Source organism: Capra hircus, chromosome 1, assembly GCF_001704415.2.
Source record: "Capra hircus breed San Clemente chromosome 1, ASM170441v1, whole genome shotgun sequence".
Taxonomy (NCBI): domain Eukaryota; kingdom Metazoa; phylum Chordata; class Mammalia; order Artiodactyla; family Bovidae; genus Capra; species Capra hircus.
The window spans coordinates 111,283,304-111,306,276 of record NC_030808.1 but is presented as its reverse complement, the minus strand read 5'-3'; the positions used below and the strand labels follow the sequence as shown (position 1 = coordinate 111,306,276).

The following is a 22,973-nucleotide window of genomic DNA, read 5'->3' as shown; positions in this document are numbered from 1 at the left end:
CAAATCTAGCTTGTGATTAAATTAACCAAGTAGAGTTTTCCCAGTAATCAAGTACAGTTTTCCCAGTAAGCTTATGGTTGAAATGTTTTTTAGTTTTACATTGTAATTACTTCTGGTTCAAGAGGGGCCACAGTATAAATTTTGAAAACTGGTTACTCTTAATGTTATATATAGATGAATAAGTAACCATTTTCCAGCCGCCATTCTGTTCTTTCTATTCATCTTCTTAGGCCTTAACTGCTTTTACATTTATGGATATCATCTGCACATTTATAAAAAAAGATGTAAGCCATAGTTATAGTGACATTAAATTAGTAGTTTAATGATATAAACTGTGTATTGACTTAATTGGAATTGATGCCAAAAAGTTGAGTGTAAAATGAAGACTTGTATAGTTAAACATGAAGTAAAAATAAGTCTATTTCTTTCTTCTTTGGAAATATCACTAAAATAACAATACAGGCATAAAACAAGTGTAATGCCAGAAGGATGAGGAATAGAGAGGAGGTGATAATAGCAGTCTAATGGTTTCAACAAAATGTTGGGAAGTGGAAAGCAGATGGTTTATATAGGTTTTCTCTGATAACCTAATGAAGCTTAAATTTTAGAACTACTCACCAGCCAGGCCTTTCCCAAAATCTGGGAAATGACCCTATCAGTATCTTCTCATAGTTACACATGAAGTTTGAAGTAAGGTATTTTAATAATTTATAGTTAATTTACTTTGTCTTTCTCCTCTTTCTCTCTTTTGGGTGGTTTTATAGTGGCTGCAGGCATTTGGGAATTATGCTAAGAAAACATCAAGTTGCGGATACATTTAGTTTGGATTTGGTGCTATATTTGTGACTTGCAGTAGTTTCTGTGTATAGTGGGTAGTTTGTCTTAGCCCTGCGTGATTTGTTATTCCTTTTCTTGAAAGGGCCCTCCGAATTGTTTGGTTTCAGCCCCACAGAAACTTGCATCCATCTTTGTTAACTGAGGTGGTACGATGGAGGACTCAGAACCTTGGGGAAGGGTTCCGGGAAGGAAGCCCAGCAAAAGGCAGGGCTTTGGGGAAGCTCAGGAATTGGGAACACTGGCTGCCTCACAGGGCCTGCTCACTGGGTCAGCCTAGAACATGTTGGATCAAAGTCTGAGAAGCAGTTACTTTTCCCTTTAAACAGGAATATAGCTGCTGCTGTCCTTCATCGGAATACATGGATTTATTCTCTAGACTCTAGGCTAAACAAGAGAGGCTTTGGACTTGGGCATGTCAATACCAGGCATAGTTGACAGTGGAAGGAAGATTGTATGTTAAAAACAGTAACATTAAGGAAAAGCCTTATGTACTGAATGATATCTCTTCCCCTCCACTGGCCACTTCCTCTATTCAGGCTATCAGAATGCTAAGAAACAGGAAATTAGAGGTGTCTTCCGTGGGTAATTGACCAGCTTGAGAGAAAGACCTACAAATTTAGTAAAGTGAAGTAGCCAGCTGCTTTGGCATCTTGTAGAGAAGCCTTTTTTTTTTTTTTTTTAACTTTACTCTTTAAAAGGACAGCCAAGGATCACTAAGAGTATGTTTTTAGACATTAGTTTTTTAGGGGACTGGTCACTGCAGTTCCAAGGACTTTGATCTCTGTATATGTACCGCTGCTTTGACTCCCTTTGAGGGATTTTTCTTGTTGCTCTGGTGAAGCACTGAATAGAGGGAAAGCGATTAGCATAATTTGTCATAATATGGTCCTAGATAGTAAAATGTCGCAGAATTCTCAAAGGAGCAAAACTCAGTGAGTGCCCGTATATGGACTCTGTTAGTCATAAATCATTCGTAGTTCTGGAATATGTAGGCAGTTTAAGGGGAGAATCAGAGGATCCATATAGGTTTTTTTTTTTTTTTTTTTTTTTGTAGTTGATCTACTACATACTATTTTCAAAAATCTGTTAGTTTAAAATATCTTCTCTCCCCTTCCCCAGTGATAAATGCTGCTCATTCTTTCTACAATGGAACAACAACTCTACCAATATCAGATGAAGACAGAACTCCACGAAAGAGAATTAGCAAAACGTTAAATATGACTACAAGTCCTGAGGAGAAAAGAAAAATCATTGGGGATACTTTTGTTAAGGTACTTTTAAAATAGTCTCAGTGTGTACTATTTTAAATGTGAATTTTAGTATTTTTTCCTTGTCATTATACCAAATAGTCAAATTTTGTGACTAATTTTGATTCTTTTTTTGGCTAAGAGTTTTACTGTGTTTTGCTGTTATACTGAGTAATAGAAACTATTTTATGTTTTAAAAAACATGTACTTACATTGTCAGGCTGCTGTTTTAATTGCTTAAGAATAGATCTCTTTCCTAGCATCAGAGTCTTTTCCAATGAGTCAGTTCTTCACATCAGGTGGCCAAAGTATTGGAGTTTCAGCTTCAACATCAGTCCTTCCAATGAATATTCAGGGTTGATTTCCTCTAGGATGGACTGGTTAGATCTCCTTGCAGTCCAAGGGACTCTTCAAGAGTCTTCTCCAACACCACAGTTCAAAAGCATCAATTCTTCAGCACTCAGCTGTCTTTATAGTCGAACTCCCACATCAGTACATGACCACTGAAAAAACCATAGCTTTGACTAGACGGACCTTTGTTGACAAAGTAACGTCTCTGCTTTTTAATATGCCGTTTAGGTTGGTCATAACTTTCCTTCCAAGGAGTAAGTGTCTTTTAATTTCATGACTGCAATCACCATCTATAGTGATTTTGGAGCCCAGAAAAAAAAAGTCAGCCACTGTTTTCCCATCTATTTGTCATGAAGTGATGGGACCGGATGCCATGATCTTAGTTTTCTGAATATTGAGCTTTAAGCCAACTTTTTCACTCTCCTCTTTCACTTTCATCAAGAGGCTCTTTAGTTCTTCTTCACTTTCTGCCATAAGGGTGGTGTCATCTGCATATCTGAGGTTATCGATATTTCTCCCATTCCAGCTTGTGCTTCCTCCAGCCCATGTACTATGCATATAAGTTAAATAAGCAGGGTGACAATATACAGCCTTGACGTACTCCTTTTTCTATTTGGAACCAGTCTATTGTTCCATGTCCAGTTCTAACTGTTGCTTCTTGACCTGCATACAGATTTCTCATGAGGCAGGTCAGGTGGTCTGGTATTCTCATCTCTTTCAGAATTTGTCCTTAAAGGAGTTTAATTTGAGGGTTGGTGAATTTCATCTCCTGATTAGCACTGCAAAAGGACTCTTAGAAATTTAGCTGAAAGTATAAAATTTTGCTGTCTTGAAAAAAAATTTGTTCCTTAAAAGATTGTTTTACTCCTGTTGATTATAGATTGCCAATGAAGTAATTGGAGAAATGAACTTGAAACCAGAGGAGGTTTTCCTTGCCCAAGGTACTTTACGGCCTGATCTAATTGAAAGTGCATCTCTTGTTGCAAGTGGCAAAGCTGAACTCATCAAAACCCATCACAATGACACAGAACTTATCAGAAAGTTGAGAGAGGAGGTAAAAGCTTTTGAAATCTTTACCATAAAGCCTCTTTCCCTCCTTCACCATTTTTAAGTGTACAGTTTAATAGTTTCAGTATATTTGTATTGTTGTGAAACAGATCTGCATAACTTTTTCATTTTGCAAAACTGAAAGTCTGTACCTGTTGAACAACAGCTACCCTTTTCTCCCTCTCTCTAACCCCTGATAATCTACCATTCTACTCTGTTTCAATGAATTTGACTGCTTTAAATGCCTCTTAGAGGGGGAATCATAGTTTTTGTTTTTTTTGTGTGACTGGCTTATTTCACTTAGTGTAAGTCCTCAAGGTTCTTCCATGTTGTGATAGGGTTTCTATTGTATGTATATACACATATCACCAATGGGCATTTGGATTACTTCCACTTTTTGGTTGCTGTGAACTTTGCTGTGCTGCTGTAAACATGGGTTTGCAAATGTCTCTTTGAGCCCCTGCTTTCATTTCTTTTGGATATGTACTAAGAAGTGGGATATCTGAGTCTTAACGATAGTTTTATTTTTAGTTTTTTTGAGGAACTTCCTTAATGTCTCATCAGCAGCTATACTATATTAAAATCCTACCAGTAGTGCAAAAAGCTTCCTATTTATTTGTAAATTGCCCAACACTTGTTGTTTTCTGTTCTTTTTTTTTTAAGTAGCCATCCTAATGGATGTGAATTACCTGTCCCTTTTTATTATTTTAGGCATCCTAGTAGATGAGAAGTAGTAGGTATCTCATTGTGGTTTTGATTTGCATTTCCCTAATTGGCTAACGGTGTCAGTCACCTTTTATGTGCTTATTGGCTATTTGTATATCTTTGGAGAAAAATCTATTCAGATCTTTTGCCCATTTTTAAATTGGCTTATTATCTTTTTATTGTTGAATTGCATGTGTTCTTTATGTATTCTGTAGTCTGGTTACTGGTTATTAGATACATGATTTGCCTTCTGTGGGTTGTCTTTTCACTTTCTTGATGGTATCATTTGGAGAGTTTTAATTTTTAAACACCAGTATGTTTTCTGATTGGCTTATATTACAATGAGAACTAGATCAGAGATATGTGGGTAGGTTTTCTCTGCTTTTTGTCTGTTTAAAAGGTTTGTGTTTAAAATGTATCTCAAAGAGATATATCTAATTCCTTAAAAAGACAAAGGAAGAAATACTTTAAAAGATGAAGTTTTAAAAATGATTTTTAAAGGTAAAAGACAACAGGAAAAGTGAGTAATTTGTTGTTCTTTGTTTTTCGTGTCATTTTGGTTACTATTATAATTTGTATTAATTGGCCTTTTTCTCTCATGTAGGGAAAAGTAATAGAACCTTTGAAAGATTTTCATAAGGATGAAGTAAGAATCTTAGGCAGAGAACTTGGACTTCCAGAAGAGTTAGTTTCCAGGCATCCATTTCCAGGTAAGAAATGGAGTTCTGTTTGGTTTGCCATTGTCTTCATGTTGAACGAGAATCAATTCAAACATGTTTTGAAGTAGTTTATCATCTTAGAGATTATGTAACTTGGAAAAAAGGAAAGGATGGGTAGGGAATAAACATTCTTTTTAGTGCCTACTGTATATATTTCATTTTATTAAATACTCATTTTTTTATTATATATGTATGTAAATGTTGCATTCTCCTTGTGGAAATAGGTTGACATGTAATGTTGCCATCAGATAAGAAAACCAAGAAATATTTTAATAACATTGCCATGCAATTCTCAGAACTTGGGTTTTTATGTTCTTTCTACTATACCATGATGTATTCCAGATAGTAATTAACTGGAAATAAGAGAAGTGTGACGCAAAGTAGCAAACTGAATGCTTCACCAGTGGCAACCCAGAACTGTCCCCTCGCCCTGCATCTTGTAGGGAGGCAGGGAGTTTTTTGCTGTTGTGTTTTAAAAGCTGGAACTGAATTGTGCCATATTTCCCATTGCTGCTGAAACCACCCATAGAAGACACACTGCCTTTGTGCATTGTCACTTACCTTAATGTCAGTCCTTTGCTTTACATGACATAAAATAAGTTGGTTTTGTTTTAGTGTAGTACATATTTTTTTGTTGCTTTTTAGTTTTGCTTTTACGGGTGGTAGAGAGTCTTCCTGCAGTGTGGGAGACTCAGGTTTGATCCCTAGGTCCGGAAGATCCCCTGGAGAAGGAAATGGCAACCCACTCCAGTTTCTTGCCTGGAAAAAACCCCATGGACAGAGGAGCCTGGCATGCTACAGTCCATGGGATCGCAGAGTCAGACATGACTGAGTGACTTCACTTTGCACTTAAAACTCAGTTCTTTGAAACCCTTATCCCCTGACTGACTTGTCTGAATGGATGAACCATTTGTTTTCACAGTGCTGTATGTAACTCATTTGTGAACAAATGAAAATATTCCATTTTTAAGTAGTCATAAAAACATTAATAATTAGAGCTGATATTTGTTAATTAGGACTGTAAGTAAGTCTTAACCTGTTTTTGTTTTGAGTTCTTGAGCGTGGCAAGTCTTCTACCTCAGTTCCTATGTCTCTACTACAGTTATTAGGTGATGAGTTGAGAGTGATCTAATCAAATTAAAAAAAACAGTTAACATTTCTTTAGTACAAGTATGAGCTAGGCACTCTGGTAAATATTTTGTATATATTGTGTTATTTGATCCTCACAATAATAACTACTGTTATCCTGTTGTCCAGTTGAGAGAATTTAGGGACAGAGGCTAGTTTGCCAAAAGTTACACAGACTGAATTTGGAACCAGGAGTGTAGCCCCACGAAGGCCACCTCAGTACTGGTTACTCTTAACTATCCTATTGCCTCCATAAATAGTGTTACAAAGATAATGACCCACATAGAGATTAGCACTTGTTTATGTTACTAACTTTAATTCTGGTATTCGAGATGTTCGGTCCCAATGTGTGTTGGCAAAGAATTGTGTCTGCAAGTAGTTTTAAATAGATTGGCACATATATTGTGTATTAAAAATAATTATTAGAGAATTTTGAGGTTCTTAATACGTGTACTATGAAAATAAGAGATGGAAATAACTGATACAAAGAGAAATGAAGCATTCTGAAAGTGATGAGTTGTATGGGAAACTAATAGTTGCATTTCATGTTAAACACTTTAAAAACCCTAAAGTGTGTATGTCAATTATATTTCAATAAAAGCAGTATCTTGTGACGCAGAGCTAAAGGTATATCCGGTAGGGGAGAGGTGAGTAGTGTTCATGAGTAGACAGAAGGCAGCTGCACTTTACTGGATGCTATACATGGGCACTTACAGTGCACGAAGCCACTGGATAAGTGACTCTCCTGAAAGTGGGGTTAGGTCGAGTATGAGGGCTCCAGCGACAGCCCGGGCCTGGCGCCTGCACGCTGACGGAGGCGGAGCGGCTGCTGCAGAGCTCGCAGGAGGAGGAGTAGGGAGCGGAGCCGGTGGGTCACCAGGGGCTCATCACTGCCGCCGACCCTGGGCCCCCCCTCGTGATCCGGCAGCCGCTCCAGTGCTGGCTGGAGGGGCTGTCTCAGGTGCCCGTTTGTAGGCTTCCTTCCTCACACCCCCAGGAAGGGCAGCATCCAATAAAAACTCTGTCCAGGAAAAAAGAAAATAAGATTGTATATTAAATATAACATTTATATTATCATTGTACTCTTTCTTTAGGTCCTGGACTGGCAATCAGAGTGATATGTGCTGAAGAACCTTATATTTGTAAGGATTTTCCTGAAACTAACAATATTTTGAAAATAGTAGCTGATTTTTCTGCAAGTGTTAAAAAGGTAATTTGTGTTGAATTTGTATATTATAGGAGCTTTAAAAAGATACAGCTAATCAATACAAGGAATTGAATGGATTCTTGTTGTATTTCAGTATTTACAATGAATTACTTAGGGTTTTGTTACTTGAAAATTCAGAGATATTTAGCCTTTGGAAATGACTATGAAGACAGTATTCTACAGAGGCTCTTAAATACAGACTTCTCTTTTCATCTACTCTGTATATTTTTCAGCTATTCTATATATTTTAACAAATTAGATACTTTGAATTCCTGAAAATAAAATACTTGATATCAAGTGTTTTAAAACACCCTTTCATACGTCTTGTGAGAAAGTAAGGGAGATCATTTTAGTTCCAAACTGAGGATGATTGAGAAGTCTTCAGTTCTTCTGTATATTTGGTGCTTAAAATTTATAATCTGTATTAAAGTGGGGTTTGGTTGGTAGTGCTTTTGAGTGTCGGAAAAGAAGCAATGTAAATTATCTTTGGAGTCTCTTCATCTGGGCTTCAGAGAATCCCCATTAATAGGACTTTAACAAATATGAGCTTATAATAAAAAACTCACAATACATCTAAAAATAAGGCACAATGAATGAGAGCTAGTAGAAGACGACCCTCAAGTACTTCAGATACTGGAATTAGCAATCATATATAAAGTACAAAGAATTAAAAGAAGCAATTGTTAATGAGAATAAGATATGTAAGGTATATAAAGTGCCTGGGAGCTTTGAAAAAAAACTAAGTTCTAGAAATGAAAATAACTGAAATTAAAAAGAGCTAGAGAGAGAGTTAGTGAACTTGAATTATCCAGAAATTGGAACAAAGCATCAAAGAGAAAATATGATTAGAAGAAGTTAAGACAAAATGAGAACGCCAACTTAAATGTATATCCTGAAGGAGATAGACAAAGTATTTGAATTCTGTAACACTTTTGAAAGGGCTTCCCTGGTGAGCCAGTCGCAGAGAATTGGACACGACTAAGTGCCTAAGCACAGCACGGCACCCTGTTGAAAGACACCATGCCTCAGATTCAGGAAATACGGTACATCCCAATCAGGGAAAAGGAGAAGAATTTGACATCTAATCGGCATAACTATGTGGGCTTCCCTGCTGGCTTAGAGGTGAAGAATCTGCCTGCAAGAGAAGCGGGTTCAGTCCCTGGGTGGAGAAGATCCCCTGAAGAAGGGCATGGCAACCCATGCCAGTATTCTTGGCTTGTCCATGTATTTTCATGGAACAGAGAAGCCTGGTGGGCTACAGTCCATAGGGTTGCAGAGAGCTGGTCACAACTGAAGTGACTTGGCACACGCACAAGCATAGCCATGGAAACTATAGGCTGCCAAAGACAAAGCAACTACAAAGAAAAGATTGATTTCTGCATAAAGGAAATACTGTTGTGCAGGCTGTGAAAGGAACAGTAAAAGCAGGAAGAATTCAGAATGCCAAGAGAAAATACTTGTGAACAATAGTGAACAGATAAATGGTCTCAAAGAACTTGGGCAAAATAAAGATATTTTCACAGAAACAATTTATTGCCAATAGTCTATTACTTAAGGAGCTAACGGCAATGGTTCTCAACCCTGGTTGTGTATTAGATTCAACAGGGGAAGCTTTTGAAGTATACTGTGATTGGACCCCTTCTGCCTAGAATTTATTTAATTGATGTGAAATGGGACCTGAGTGTACTAAATAATTTGAGTATGTAGCTAGGTTTGAGAACCACTGTTTTAAAGAACTGACTAGAGAAGAAGGAAAGGGATCCTAGTTTGAAGGGTCTGAGATACAGGAAGAACTGAGAAGCAAATAAAGTGGTAAGTGGGTAAAATTAATCAGACAGGCTGTATAAACTGATCTCAATTTTGGTGTTTTTTTTTTTTTTTTTTTAAATACAACATACAGCTAAAATAGCTTGTAAGCCATAGGGGGATTGATTGGAGTTAAAGCATTCAAAGACCTTTGTATTGCTTGCCAGATGAGCACAGATTGATTCTCTTTTGTTAAAGATCCCCACTTAAGGGGAGCCGCTAAAGAATGAAAATAGAGGGTTTAACTTCACAACTAGTAAAGGGGAAATAAATGAGTTGGGAAAAATCGTCAGTTCAGAGAAATGTAAGAAAGGAGAAAGAAACATAAAAAATGGAGACACAAACAGAAACTACTGAATAAACTGGTGGAATGGAATTGAGCCTTAATTAAAAGACTAACGTCTTTAGTGAGGACACAACTGTCAAACTAGATTGAGGAGTAAAATCTAACTGTAGTCTGTTTACCTAGGGGTAGAAAGAGGGAAGGTAAAAGAATAGAAAAGGATAAAGGAATAGAAAGACATATATTCAATACTAGGCAAATAAACTGATAAATTCATTTCAGACAAAGTTGACTGTATAACAAAAAGTTCCCCTGGAGATAAGGAGAATTTGACTCGTGAGGTATTCCTTGCCGGTGACAGAGGAAAAGCCTCCACGTGTATAAATCTTATCGGTATTTCTTGTCCTAATATTTAACTTTTCATAGCCCTGGCCCTCAGAGATGAACTTCTGACAACACTGCCTAGCACACACAAGTTAGAAATACCAAATAGAATCTATTGCTTATAAACTGGAAAGTATAGATACATAAGACAGTAGTAGGTACCAAAAGAATGACTCCCTTATTTCTTGAAATCCTAAGAAGTATGTCTTTGATTTTCTTAGCCACATACGCTATTACAAAGAGTTAAAGCCTGCACGACAGAAGAGGATCAGGAAAAGCTGATGCAGATTACAAGTCTGCATTCACTGAATGCCTTCCTGCTACCAATTAAAACTGTGGGTGTGCAGGTGAGTTGTGTGAATTAATTGACCTGTGACATAACTTCGGCTGCTCTTTCTGCTAATATTGGAATAAGAATGACTTAAGGAAATGAAATATGAAAGTGTATACGACAAGTTTAAAAAATGTAAAAAGGCAGTATTTTATGAATGCTTATGGTGCGAATAAGGTTGTAGGAACTAAATATTCAGGCTGAGATTTTGTAGTTTTGAAACACCTGTCATCTATAACCAAAAGTAAAACTTCAAAGAATGAATTGTCATAGGATTGGCTTGCTTCTGCTTTGAAGGACAGGTACTGAGAGGTCATGTCCTCATTTATCCTTGATGTGAAATGTTCTGTGGCTTTAGAAGTCTCTGACTGCAAGAAAGGCCCTGAATGGACATGATTTTACCGTTTAGGCCTTGTTCTCAGCTTCTGTCTCCCTTAACCCCGTGTCCTCTGCCTCCTCAGCCTGTCTTCTCTCTTCCTCTGAGCTGTGATAATGCACAGCTAACATTTTCAGTATTTGTTGTGCAGTCTTTCCAGTTGTAAAAGCACGTGACTATAACATAGTTCTCATCTTTGAGATGCTGTTCATAAATAGATTATATTGTTTGCCTTTGTTTACATGATCATCCAGTGAGCTTCTAGGGGGGAAAAGCTTGAGAGGATAGGGAAGGAGTAAGGTTTCTTTTCTGTGAGTTAGGACTTGAAGTTAAATGGAAACCAGGAAAGGTGTCAGTAATTCTACTAAAAATTGTGTGAGTGTGTTAGTGGGTTAATGTAGTTAGTACTCTTGCCTGGAAAATCCCATGGACGGAGGAGCCTGGTGGGCTGCAGTCCGTGGTGTCACTAAGAGTTGTACGCGACTGAGCGACTTCACTTTCACTTTTCACTTTCATGCACTGGAGAAGGAAATGGCAACCCCCTCCGGTGTTCTTGCCTGGAGAATCCCAGGGACGGGGGAGCCCGGTGGGCTGCCGTCTGTGGGGTCGCACAGAGTCTGACATGACTGAAGTGACGTAGCAGCAGCAGCAGTATAGTAGAATTGAGCGTGAAAAGAAATGTTTTACAGATCTCACTCTTTTCCCGAAATATGTGAATCTGAGCCCATTCTTTTAAATTCCCCTTTCTCCTGAATTCATGTAGCCCTGTTTGTAAATAAACAGTAAAACTTCATTGTTATCTTATAATTAAACTAAAGTATTTTAGTTCATGGAAATGATATGGGACAGTTATTTCCCCCTTTCTCCCTCTTCCAGGGTCCTTATGTGAAAGCTGCTTACATTGTTTTTAAATCAAATTGAAATAACCGTTCCTGGAATTGTAGAAGTAATTTTCTTTCAATGGTATATGGATTATCTCATCATAGATTCATTTTTAAATTCATGATATGCTATTTCAGGCAGGTATTACCCTACTTTATAAAGATAGAAGAGCAAACAGGTTGATCCCCTGCCCCCCCCCAGTTCTAACTAGGTCTGTTGTAAAAAACTTGCAGCCCTGTATGCTGACTTCTCATTTTTTGTTAAGTTCATAGATAATACTATGGATAAATAAATATAATTTGTAGGATAAATGATTTCTTTTTAAAAAATGATTTAACATATGCACACTACTATATATGAAATAAACAACTAGTACTGGGAACTATAAACTATAATGGAAAAGAATCTGAAAAAGAGTATGTATATGTTTGTATAACTAAATCACTTTGTATACTTGAAACTAGCATAGCATTGTAAATTAACTACACTTCATTTAAAAAAAATGACGCTTATTCAGGCTCTATTACTTTTCCCGTCAAAATAGAAGTTTCTTTTGTTGTTAGTTATCTTTTAGTCTCTTAGGTCTTTGAAGCTGAGACTTAGAAATCCAGATAAAAATCATAATTCATGGTTAGTATAGCAATAAGGTTTATTTTCTAAATACCAAAATAAACTACTTGTTTAAAAAAAAATCAAAGGCACAATACATTTAAAAACTAAATCTCCCTGTTTTTGCTCTGTAGTTAAGTGTCCTTTCAGAATCATATAGAATGAGAATGAAAGGAAATTATTTGACACTTTGTACATCACCTTTTTCTTTTTAACCGAGCATCATGAACTTTTCATGCCATTGCAAGTAGATTCTTATTGTTAACTGTTGCCTTATATTCCATGTATGATTATACCATCATTTATTTAATTATTCTCCTACCAGTGGACATTTAAACCATTTTCACTTTGTCATTATCATAGGCAAGTAATCTTATTTCTTCAAGGAGTTATTTCATGTGTTTCAGTAATATTTCTTGGATTAAAGAACATGTGTGCTTTAAACTTTAATAGATACTATTATATTAGCATTCAAATAGTCTGAATTCTTATATTCTCAAGTTTACTGTGTATTTAATAATTATTTAATCTTGTGAGTTACTTTTCAGTTTAATTTTTTCAAAGCAAATTACTTAGATTAAACAAGATAGATGAAAAAGGAATCAATATTATCAGTTTTATTTGCTTGTTTTAAAATTTGCTTTCTTTACTTATTTTAAAACTAACTCACTTTATTATTTTTTTTTAAACTAACTCACTTTAAAGGAATAAATTATTTATCTGATAAATATGGACAGATCTTGTCTCCCAAATTAGATGTATTGGCTATCTGTATGTAGTTAAGCAGATATTTGGAATGAAATCCCAGTGGATCTCAAGTGTATGTTGAGTAAATTGTTGAAGTTACTGTAACACTTTCTTTATAATGTCTAAGGTGATTTAAGTAGAATTTAACGAGGAATTTTTATTTAGGGTTTATTTATGTTGTTAGCAAAATATCCATATATATTTTTAGTCAAGCATATTTTTGTTAAAAGTACTTTTCATGGTGTCACCATGCATGAAGTGTTTTCCATTCCATCTTTTGATTAATATAAGATCAATAAAAATCATCAATTGTATCTTTATTTTTAGGGTGACTGTCGTTCTTACAGTTACGTGTGTGGAATCTCCAGTAAGGATGAGCCTGACTGGGAATCTCTTATTTTCCTGGCTAGACTTATACCTCGTATGTGTCACAACATTAACAGGTATGTTCTGCATTTGGCAGAGGGGTGAGATGTAGTATGAGGCGGTGGTTTTTTTTTTTTTAAGGTCTTCCCATTGTTGAAAGACAGCTTAGGTCACAACCCAGCAGGTATTTAATAATACTTTGTATTTTGTTTGTTCATTGCAGTACAATCATCTGCTTATTAAAAAAGGTGTTTGAGGTAAATAGGATGGCTTTTATAGAATAGTTTTGGTATGAAATTTAAAGACTTTAAAAATGTCTGTCCAACTAGCAACTTACACTCTTTGTTTTATGATGTTTTATTCCAGAAAGATTGAAAAAAATGTACAAGTTACTTACTATTAGGGACTTGGTCAATTTAATAATCATTACAGAGTAAAGATAAAAACGTACCAGATATCATTAAAATAACTGCCTTAAATATTTAAAAAATTTTGAACTTAGTTCTTCAGATCCAGTTTTCCTTTAATTTACACATAATTTCTTATGTCGGGTATATCAACAGCTGATTTATAACCTATATGTAATACTCAGTAGCATTGTCTCCTTTACAGTTCAAAAATATTACTCATTTAGTACCAGATTGCTAATTAAATGTTCTTATTTCACAGTTTTTTACTCTGTCTATTTCCTTCATGAGTGTTAGGCAGTTGACAATCAAAAAGGATTACTTGAGATTTCAGTTTACTCAAATTAGCTACAGAGTTTATAAACCTACCTGTTGGTGTTTACATAGCATGTGTGTACATTTCTCTTTTTTTGGCCATTCCTCACGGCTTGTGGGATCTTAGGTCCCTGACCAGAGGTTGAACACATGCCCTCGGCAGTGAAAGCACAGAGTTGTAACCATTGGACTACCAGGGAATTTCTGTGGTGTGTATATCAGTACAGAAATATACTGATGTGGCTAGTGTTTTTAGACTGGTGTTGGCCTTTAAGATAAGAAGTCAGAGGGAAGTCACATTTTTACTAATGGGAACATGTTAAAAAGGCTTGCATAGATGAACCAAAGGCCTCCAAATATAGATAAACCTTTAATACACTGAAAAGAGTGAATTATTAATAAACAATGGTAAATTTGTAGTTGCCTATTTTGAGTGGATGTAATTGTCTTGGTTAATGGTTTAAAATTCTAAAATGCTAATACCTAAATAAAATTCATTGGTCATACAGAAAATTCCCTTTCACTATGTTTGGCTCCATTGCTTTACTATATAATTAGTATATTTTTCATTTCGCAGCATTTTTATAGTTTCATCTGTCTCCGTCCTTTTCTTTTACCAAAGGGCCCTTACTCTTGTTTAAACTTTATCTCTGTCCTTTTGTATTCTAGTCTTTCTGCCTGTCTTTTCTGTTTTCCCTCGTTTCTCTCTCCCTCCATTCTTAATCCTTCCTCTCTTCCCAAAAAGGAAAAAGATCGGCATATCGGCATTATTGATATTTCTCCCGGCAGTCTTGACTCCAGCTTGTGCTTCATCCAGCCCAGCGTTTCTCATGGTGTACTCTGTGTATAAGTTAAATAAGCTGCTGCTGCTGCTAAGTTGCTTCAGTCGTATCCGACTCTGTGCGACCCCATAGACGGCAGCCCACCAGGCTCCCCCGTCCCTGGGATTCTCCAAGCAAGAACACTGGAGTGGGTTGCCATTTCCTTCTCCAATGCATGAAAGTGAAAAGTGAAAGGGAAGTCACTCAGTTGTGTCTGACTCTTCGTGACCCCATGGACTACGGCCCACCAGGGTCCTCTGTCCATGGGATTTTCCAGGCAAGAGTATTGGAGTGGGGTGCCATTGCCTTCTCTGAAGTTAAATAAGCAGGGTGACAATATACAGTCTTGACATATGCCTTTTCCTATTTGGAACCAGTCTGTTCTATGTCCAGTTCTAACTGTTGCTTCCTGACATGAGTACAGATTTCTCAAGAGGCAGGTCAGGTGGTCTGGTATGCCTATCCCTTGAAGAATTTTCCACAGTTTGTGATGATCCACACAGTCAAGGGCTTTGGCATAGTCAATCAAGCAGAAGTAGATGTTTTTCTGGAACTCTCTTGCTTTTTTGATGATCCAACGGATGTTGGCAATTTAATCTCTGGTTCCTCTGCCTTTTCTAAAACCAACTTGAACATCTGGAAGTTCACGGTGCATGTATTGTTGAAGCCTGACTTGGAGAATTTTGAGCATTACTTTACTCACGTGTGAGATGATACAGTTGTGCGGTAGCTTGAGCATTCTTTAGCATTGCCCTTAAAACCTATTTATTTAATCATTTTCCCCCAGGCTCTTGTGAATGGATTTCCTAGAGCTACCATAACAAATCACCACGAACTAGAAGGCTTAACACAATAAAATTCTATTATGTCACAGTTCTGGAGACTATAATTCTGATATTAAGGGTGATGTCAGCAGGGCATTGCTCTCTCTGAAGGGTCTAGGGGAGAATTCTTCTCTTCATAGTTTCTGATGTTTGCTGGTAGTCGTTGCCTTGAGGCAGTCGAACTCCAGTCTTCATCTCCATCTTTACATGGCCCTCTCTTCTCCATGTGTCTGTGTTTCCAGATTGCCTTTTGCTTAGAAGGACACCCACCTATCATTGGATTAGCCTTCTGCCCCCCCCACCCAAGTTATGACCTTTATTTGATTACATTTGCAAGGACCCTGTTTTCACCCCCAGATTCTAGATGAACATGAAGTTTTGGGTATACTTTTCAATCCAGTATGTTAAATGGAAAGAGGATTGTGATAATCAAGTTTATCTTCACACTAGTATTTCAGAGAATGTATTTTGAGGAAGGTTCAGACAACAGCTACCTTCTATAATCCTGTCCTTCCCATTGGGGATTTGAAGTGGGTAAGAGATGGGCCTGAGAACAAGTGCAAAGAATGTTATTTTATGTGCTTTGTTTCCTCACACTAAAATGTATTTTCTTTATAATTTTCACTTCCTTCCTTCTAGAGTTGTTTATATATTTGGCCCACCAGTTAAAGAACCTCCTACAGATGTTACTCCCACTTTCTTGACCACAGGGGTGCTCAGTACTTTACGCCAAGCTGATTTTGAGGCCCATAACATTCTCAGGGAGTCTGGTAAGTTGCCCATTTTGTTCATTACTACATGATGCTTCAACTAGATTTTGAAAGCTTGGCTTTATGATTTTTAGTAGGAGGATTCAGCTTTTAGTATTCCTATTTGATTCTGTGGGTAGTTCTGTGACATTGCCTTATCCATATAGAATTTACTCATGTTTATGGTCACTTGCAGACATGCACAAAATGACAAAACTTGAGTTGCTCAGCTCAGATGTTCCCAGCTGAGGTTGAAGATGGCAGTCCTCTGTCTTGTTTCAGCTCTGTTTCTGTAAACAGGTGTCTTTTTTGTCGTCTATTTAATGCCATGTTGTTTTGCATTTTCATGCTTTTTGTTGGTGATTTCACTGTTTAAAAATGTCCTCTAAGCTTAGTGCTGAGGTGCTGCTGACTAGGTTCCTAAGCACAGGAAGACCATCATGTGCCTTACTGAGAAAATAGGTGTGTTAGATAAGCTTCCTTCAAGCTAGAGTTACAGTGCCATTGGCTGTGAGTTCACTGTAATGAATCTACAATAAATATTGAGTAAGGTGTCTTTAAACAGAAAACACATAAAGAAAGGTTATGTATTGATCAGTTGATGAATATGTTATGACTAGAGGTTTGCAAGACCCTAAGTCCGTATTCCCTCTAGGGTTAGTGGCTCAGCGTTTTCTTATTCAGTGTTTGCAGTATAGAAGATAATTATATGAATAATGAATTGACTTATATGTATAGCATATCACTGCATTCATCAGACTCTGTAATTTGTATTTGTGATTGCGTTTGCTTACAGTGCTATGAGAGTAGCTGAATACAGTACGTGATGACAGTCCTAAGAAGAGGTGTGTCTGTGTGTGTGATTGTAGGTCCTGTCTGGAAGGATTTAACTGAACTGAGTGCTTTCCTGTGGCATGGTGATTGATTCTACATGTTAACTTCCTTTCCCTAGGGTATGCTGGGAAAATCAGCCAGATGCCGGTGATTTTGACACCTTTGCATTTCGATCGGGACCCACTTCAGAAGCAGCCTTCTTGCCAGAGATCCGTGGTTATTCGAACCTTTATTACTAGCGATTTCATGACTGGTATACCTGCAACCCCTGGCAGTGAGATCCCCATAGAGGTAATAGATACATTTTTTTCTGATGTACATATTTAATACCTTAACATTTTATAATAATGGTGAATGGGATAGGCTATGGCAATGTTGATATTTCTGAGGTTGGTTTTCTGTTCATAAAATAGGCTCTAATTTTTTAAATCTCCACATAATTCATTATTTAATACATTATAGTAGGAAAAGGCCCTAAGTATATTAACCTCTCCTCCAGATGTCTGATTACTATGTGGAGACTCCCAACTCTAATCTATCTTTTTATCTAGTCGTGCCAACCTCTGCCTTATAAATAATGTCCTCCAAGTGAAAAAGAAAACCCTAGGAGTGATGAAGAGTCAGTTAGATATAAGGATGAGATCTAATAGCATTATGGCCAGGCACCCATGAATTTCTTCATGCTCTGCCAACTAGCAGTTACAGTTTTGATCTTCTTCTTTCTTGTTATCCCTCCACTAGAGTGTTGTTTCCAGAGGAGCTGTTTCTAAGATAGCAAGTAAAAGTCAAAGCAAGACTTTATTAGTTGTACCACTGTTCCAGGACTCTAATACAGGGCTCTGATTATATTACTAGCTAGTATAGAAATGTGGTTTGGAGAATGTGGCTTAGAGTCTGTTTTCCCTTAGGCTTGCATTTGCCCAGCCTCTGGCCAGTTAGGTGACAAGGCCTTCCTCGTCTATACATGTAGCAGTGATTATTATTACCTGTGTTATGTGCCACCGTAGTGGCCTTGGAGTTGTGAGCCGCAGAGAATCTGTGAAGCGTTGTCTTCCACACGTGAAGTCTCATGCTTGGATGCTGCAGCAGTATCAGGTTGCTATAGATGCTTCTAAACATTTGCTGTGGACCAGTAACACCCATGACTTACAGACTGCATGAGTACTACTGAATTTAAGTCACTTAAATCTGTGGAGTCACTGCGTAAATTAATCATAAATGTATCCCATACACCTAGAAAGTGAAAGTTGCTCAGTCGTGTCTGACTCTGCGAATCCATGGACTGTATAGCCCATGGAGTTCTCCAGGCCAGAATAGTGGAGTGGGTTGCCATCCCCTTCTCCAGGGGATCTTCCCAATTCAGGGATCAAACCCAGGTCTCCTGCATTGCAGGTGGATTCTTCACCAGCTGAGCCACAAGGGAAGCCCATATACATAGAGAACAGTGGTAAAAATAGATTGTGTTTTAATTTGAAATTACAAATGAAATTACAAATTCTAGCTCTGTTGAACATGCAATGGACCCTAGCTCTTTATTTATAATCTTTGTTTTATAACAGGTGGTGTTAAAGATGGTCACTGAGATTAAGAAGATTCCTGGTATTTCTCGAATTATGTATGACTTAACATCAAAGCCCCCAGGAACTACTGAGTGGGAGTAATAAACTTCTTGTTCTACTAAAGTTCCGTGTGCAGTTTAAATTGTTTAGAAACCATTCCCAGTATTGAACGCAGTACTGTTAAAAGTGTTACTGGAGCAACCACATCACATCTGAATTCTCTGCAGCAAAAGTCTACGGCTTAAGAGCTGAGCTGGGGATAACTAAAAGGGACTGAAGAGTTTGTACGGGTATAATCAAAGCACCATTGCCTACACTCAGACAGACTGACACTGCTTTTGCCTTTACCTCTGTCTCACTTGTTCTTTATGTATAAATTCACTGTTTCTATTGATGTGTCTGCAATCAAAGATGTATGGAAGTGGGTGAATTTGGGGGCTGGTAGTAGACTTCTGTCCCCTTGCCAGTTTCTAAGAGATGTTAGAAACACCATTATTTACCAATGTGACTTAGTATGTATACCTTTTGGCGAAACTGAATTTCCCTGTAAGTAACTTTATTCCTCCACAAAGGGGTCAACATATCAGATAAAGATATGGGTGGGCTGTCCCACCCACTTTTGCAGGACACTGGGACCATAAAATGGTAAGCTACCTTAAGATGGAAAAGCACCAGGAATTTGTTGAAGGACTTTGGGTTTTATGTCATTGCAGTCATGGGAGGAAGGAACTGTGTATGGTTGCCATTTAAAATGTTTTCACATCATGCTCCATGTTGCGCTCTGTCAACCTGTTCATTAGTAAGGAGCTTTATCCTCCTAGTCTTATGTTGCAAGCTCGCATAGCCTTGTAGAGGAAGGAATTTTCTGTTCTGTCCACAGAAGAGACTGTCTTTGGGTCTAGTGTAAAGTTCGAGCATTTTTATCTTGTTCGGCCAGAGTGAAGCTCTGAGATCACAGAAACCATCATGCATGCCCGCAGCTTACAGATGCATGCCTGCGGTTTACATAATCTAGTAAAGAGCTGTAAAATGAACTCTCGGTGTAATCTATAGATATTTTTTTTAATGCACTGCTCAGAAGATTGTGACCTGTCTTGGCCCATGCCAAGTATTGCCAAACTTTGTACTCCTTTCTACCAGCTGTAAGAGAACATTCAAGAACTGGTATAGGACTTTTTGCCATTGCCACCAGTTTCTAACAGATGCTTTTATAACATTCATATATGCACTATAAAAATAGACAGTACTAGATTTGAATTTTACAACCATTTCTCTCTCAATATTTTAGTTGATGTTACTGTTTTAAAATGTTACCTTGTATTTTCTCATACGAATTCCATCTCAAGTTGCTGCCTCTTATGTAGTCTTTAAGATTTTCTGTATTAATCAGCTATACAAATTTGTTTGGAATCAATCCACTGTTAGATAAATAATAAAATTACGCATGGCAGAAGTCTTCCTTTCATTCTGGTTGGTCCAGGGTATAAGAAAACTATGTCCCTGGACCAGCAAGGGAAGAGCTTCTGACTGTTGTAACTTATCTGTATCTGAGAGATAGCAGTATTTGACTTCTACAAAACTTGAAGGGTTCATTTCTCTGTCCTAACAATGAGGTACTCATAATGGCCTTTTACAGAGAGGGTATACTAGCGGCCTGGCCTTAACAGATTTGAAGGTATGTTATTTTAGAGCTGAAATAGACAGTATATAAAAGGCTTGTAAACCTTTGTGTTTATGTGACAAAAGAATTCCTCTTCTAGCAAAAGTGTCTTATAATTTTGTATTCAGACAAGTAATAGGAATCTAGGAAGACTTTTTCCCTAAAGTATGTTCTGTGGAACACTGTTCACTTGAATGAACGATGAATATTGAGCACCCTTCACTCAACACTGTTCCACAGAGATAAAGGGGTAGGTGGTCGCGTATAATTTTGGGACGTGCTGCTCACTTGTCCTTTCATCTTGGAGATTTATGGGATGCATTATTTTCAAAGTTCTTAAGAAATCTTGAAGTTAGAAACAGTTGTTGCTTTTTATAACCTAATTATTCCTGATATTTGTTCACTAAACCCCCTTTTATATAATCCTTCTTAATAATAAAATTGGAAAAATTGCTCCTCTAAAACACTTGTCGACATGATATAGTAAAAAACAATTCTAGAATTCAAAGATTTCTTAATGTTTAGTACCCTGTCTTCCTTTGCAAAGCACTTTTTTACTTTGTGTCATGTAGTATTGCTCTATACCTTCACAGTATTTTATACAGGGGCCTGAGTAAAGTTAAGATTGCAGTTCCATTTTACAGTTAAGGAAACAAGCTCAGCTTAGTAGTGGTTATCTGAAGAACTTCAGAATTAAATGTAGGGTTTCTCAGTTATTCTTTCTTTAAGTGAATTTTTGAACCTATTTTAAAAATTATATAATTTATAATTATATAAACTTACAGGATGGTTATCTTTGACCAAGGCTTTGGACAGTGGCTCCCTATCTAATAACTCCTCATTGTTTATCCTTGACAGCTCGTGCCTGCACACCCTTCATTTACCACTTAGCTGGGACACCTCTCTATCTGAAAATATATTTTATTAGGAGGAGGAAGGCAGGTTAGTGAAAGCATTTATTTCTGAGGTTGTTGTTGTATAGTCACTAAGTTGTCTGACTCTTTGCAACCCCGTGGACTCATAACCCACCAAGCTCCTCTGTCCATGGGATTTCCCAGGCAAGAACACTGGAGAGGTTGCCGTTTGCTTCTCCAGGGGATCTTCCTGACCCAAGGATCTAACAGCATCACCTGCATTTGCAGGCAGATTCTTTACCCTTGAGCCATAATTTCTAAGATTAGTAGTAGGCATGAAAGAAATTTTGAGAACCAAATATCTTGTCCCAGCTTTGTGGCGCCACCTGTGATCAGCAGCTCTGCTAGAAGTAACAGCTTGGTACAGTTGCTGAGAGTAGGTCTTTAAGATGTATCTGGGAAATAAGGTTACCCACTCATTCCCATCTTTTGCCTTGTCCCTTATCCTAAGATAGGTGCATATGTGTAGCCAAACAAGCATTGTAAAAGTTCATTTCCTTACTGTGTTTGGGCTTATCTCTTGATAGCCTGTTTTTATTGAGTAACTTACATCAGACCTCTAGAGAGTGAGGGCATTCACAGTTGCTTTCATATTCATCTTTAGTGCTTTGTTTTGCCATTAAACAGCCATGTGAAACTGGTCAAGTCATTTCTGGTTATTTACATGTAAGATGAGGCAGTTGAACTATATATATATCAAATCCAGCTCTAAATTCTTATTTTATAAATAAGAAAAAGCATAGCAGGAGATAGAATGGAGAAATGGGGTGGTTTTAAGTGCTTTTAACATCAGATTGGACCCAGTCAAAGGTAAACATCAAAATATATTGTAAAATCAGATGATTAATTACCCTGTTGTGAACCTGAAGCACAGATCAAGGTTTGACCCCATGAGAATCTTCTGTAGTGACAGCGACACTGGGAAGATAACTCATCGACAATGTGGTCCTAGTGGCAGTCTCTTTACTGCGTGTTTTTAGAAAAATTGACAATGTGCTCTGTCTTGGAGACCTGTGAGAAGTCTCCCGCACTGAGGAACATAGGACCCAGGTCTTTTGCTCTCTCCACTGAAGAGGTGATTCTCCGGGGCTCTTCAAGGTGAGGCTTAACGAGAAGTCTTCAGTGTATAACTTACCATGAGGGATAAGTGTACTTTCAAGGTGTTAATCATCTTACAATAAGTGAGTGAGTAGTTCCTGAAAATAGTGCTGTCTCTCTGAATCCTCTTGATACTCTCATTCCCAGTGTTAAACCTGCTTCTTTCTACCTTTCCCTTTGCTCCTCCCCACACCTTCCTTCTCTCTCCCCTTCTCTTGAATTCTCTTTGAAATAGGGTGTGAACACAGCTTGGCTGTTAACCTCAGTAGGTGCTCCTTTCAATGGACCCCAATTAGAATTTAATAGAGAACTGAATACAGGTTGGATGTCTCTATCCTCGGAAGGTTATTGAAGGGACACACAGACACTGTAGGGAACCATGGAATCTTTTTTCACCAGCGTGGGACTTTGATAACAATGGTGGCATCTGTGACTATTAAATTTCCAAAAATTTCATCTGGAAATGACAGAAGATTTGAAATCCCCCAAAGATTGCTGCCATGAAATTAAAAGATGCTTGCTCCTTGGAAGAAAAGCTATGACCAACCTAGATAGCATGTTGAAAAGCAAAGATATTACTGGATGGTCCATCTAGTCAAGGCTATGGTTTTTCTAGTAGTCATGTATGGATGTGAGAGTTGGACCATAAAGCTGAGCATCAAAAAATTGATGCTTTTGAATTGTGGTGTTGGAGAAGACTCTTGAGAGTACCTTCAACTGCAAGGAAATCAAACCAGTCAATCCAGAACGAAATCAGTCCTGAATAT

The 22,973-nt window shown here is 37.5% G+C and overlaps 1 protein-coding gene across 1 annotated transcript in view; it reads left to right on the top strand.

Annotated features, from left to right (window-relative positions):
• Positions 1–20,653, top strand: part of GMPS (guanine monophosphate synthase) — a 71,506-nt gene extending 50,853 nt beyond the window's left edge. The window contains exons 8-16 of the mRNA XM_018048573.1: positions 1,957–2,108; positions 3,316–3,489; positions 4,792–4,897; positions 7,129–7,244; positions 9,936–10,061; positions 12,987–13,102; positions 16,032–16,162; positions 17,094–17,266; positions 18,535–20,653. Of these exons, the coding sequence (XP_017904062.1) occupies positions 1,957–2,108; positions 3,316–3,489; positions 4,792–4,897; positions 7,129–7,244; positions 9,936–10,061; positions 12,987–13,102; positions 16,032–16,162; positions 17,094–17,266; positions 18,535–18,636 (1,196 nt within the window). The 3' untranslated portion in view covers positions 18,637–20,653. The remainder of the gene's footprint in view (positions 1–1,956; positions 2,109–3,315; positions 3,490–4,791; positions 4,898–7,128; positions 7,245–9,935; positions 10,062–12,986; positions 13,103–16,031; positions 16,163–17,093; positions 17,267–18,534) is intronic.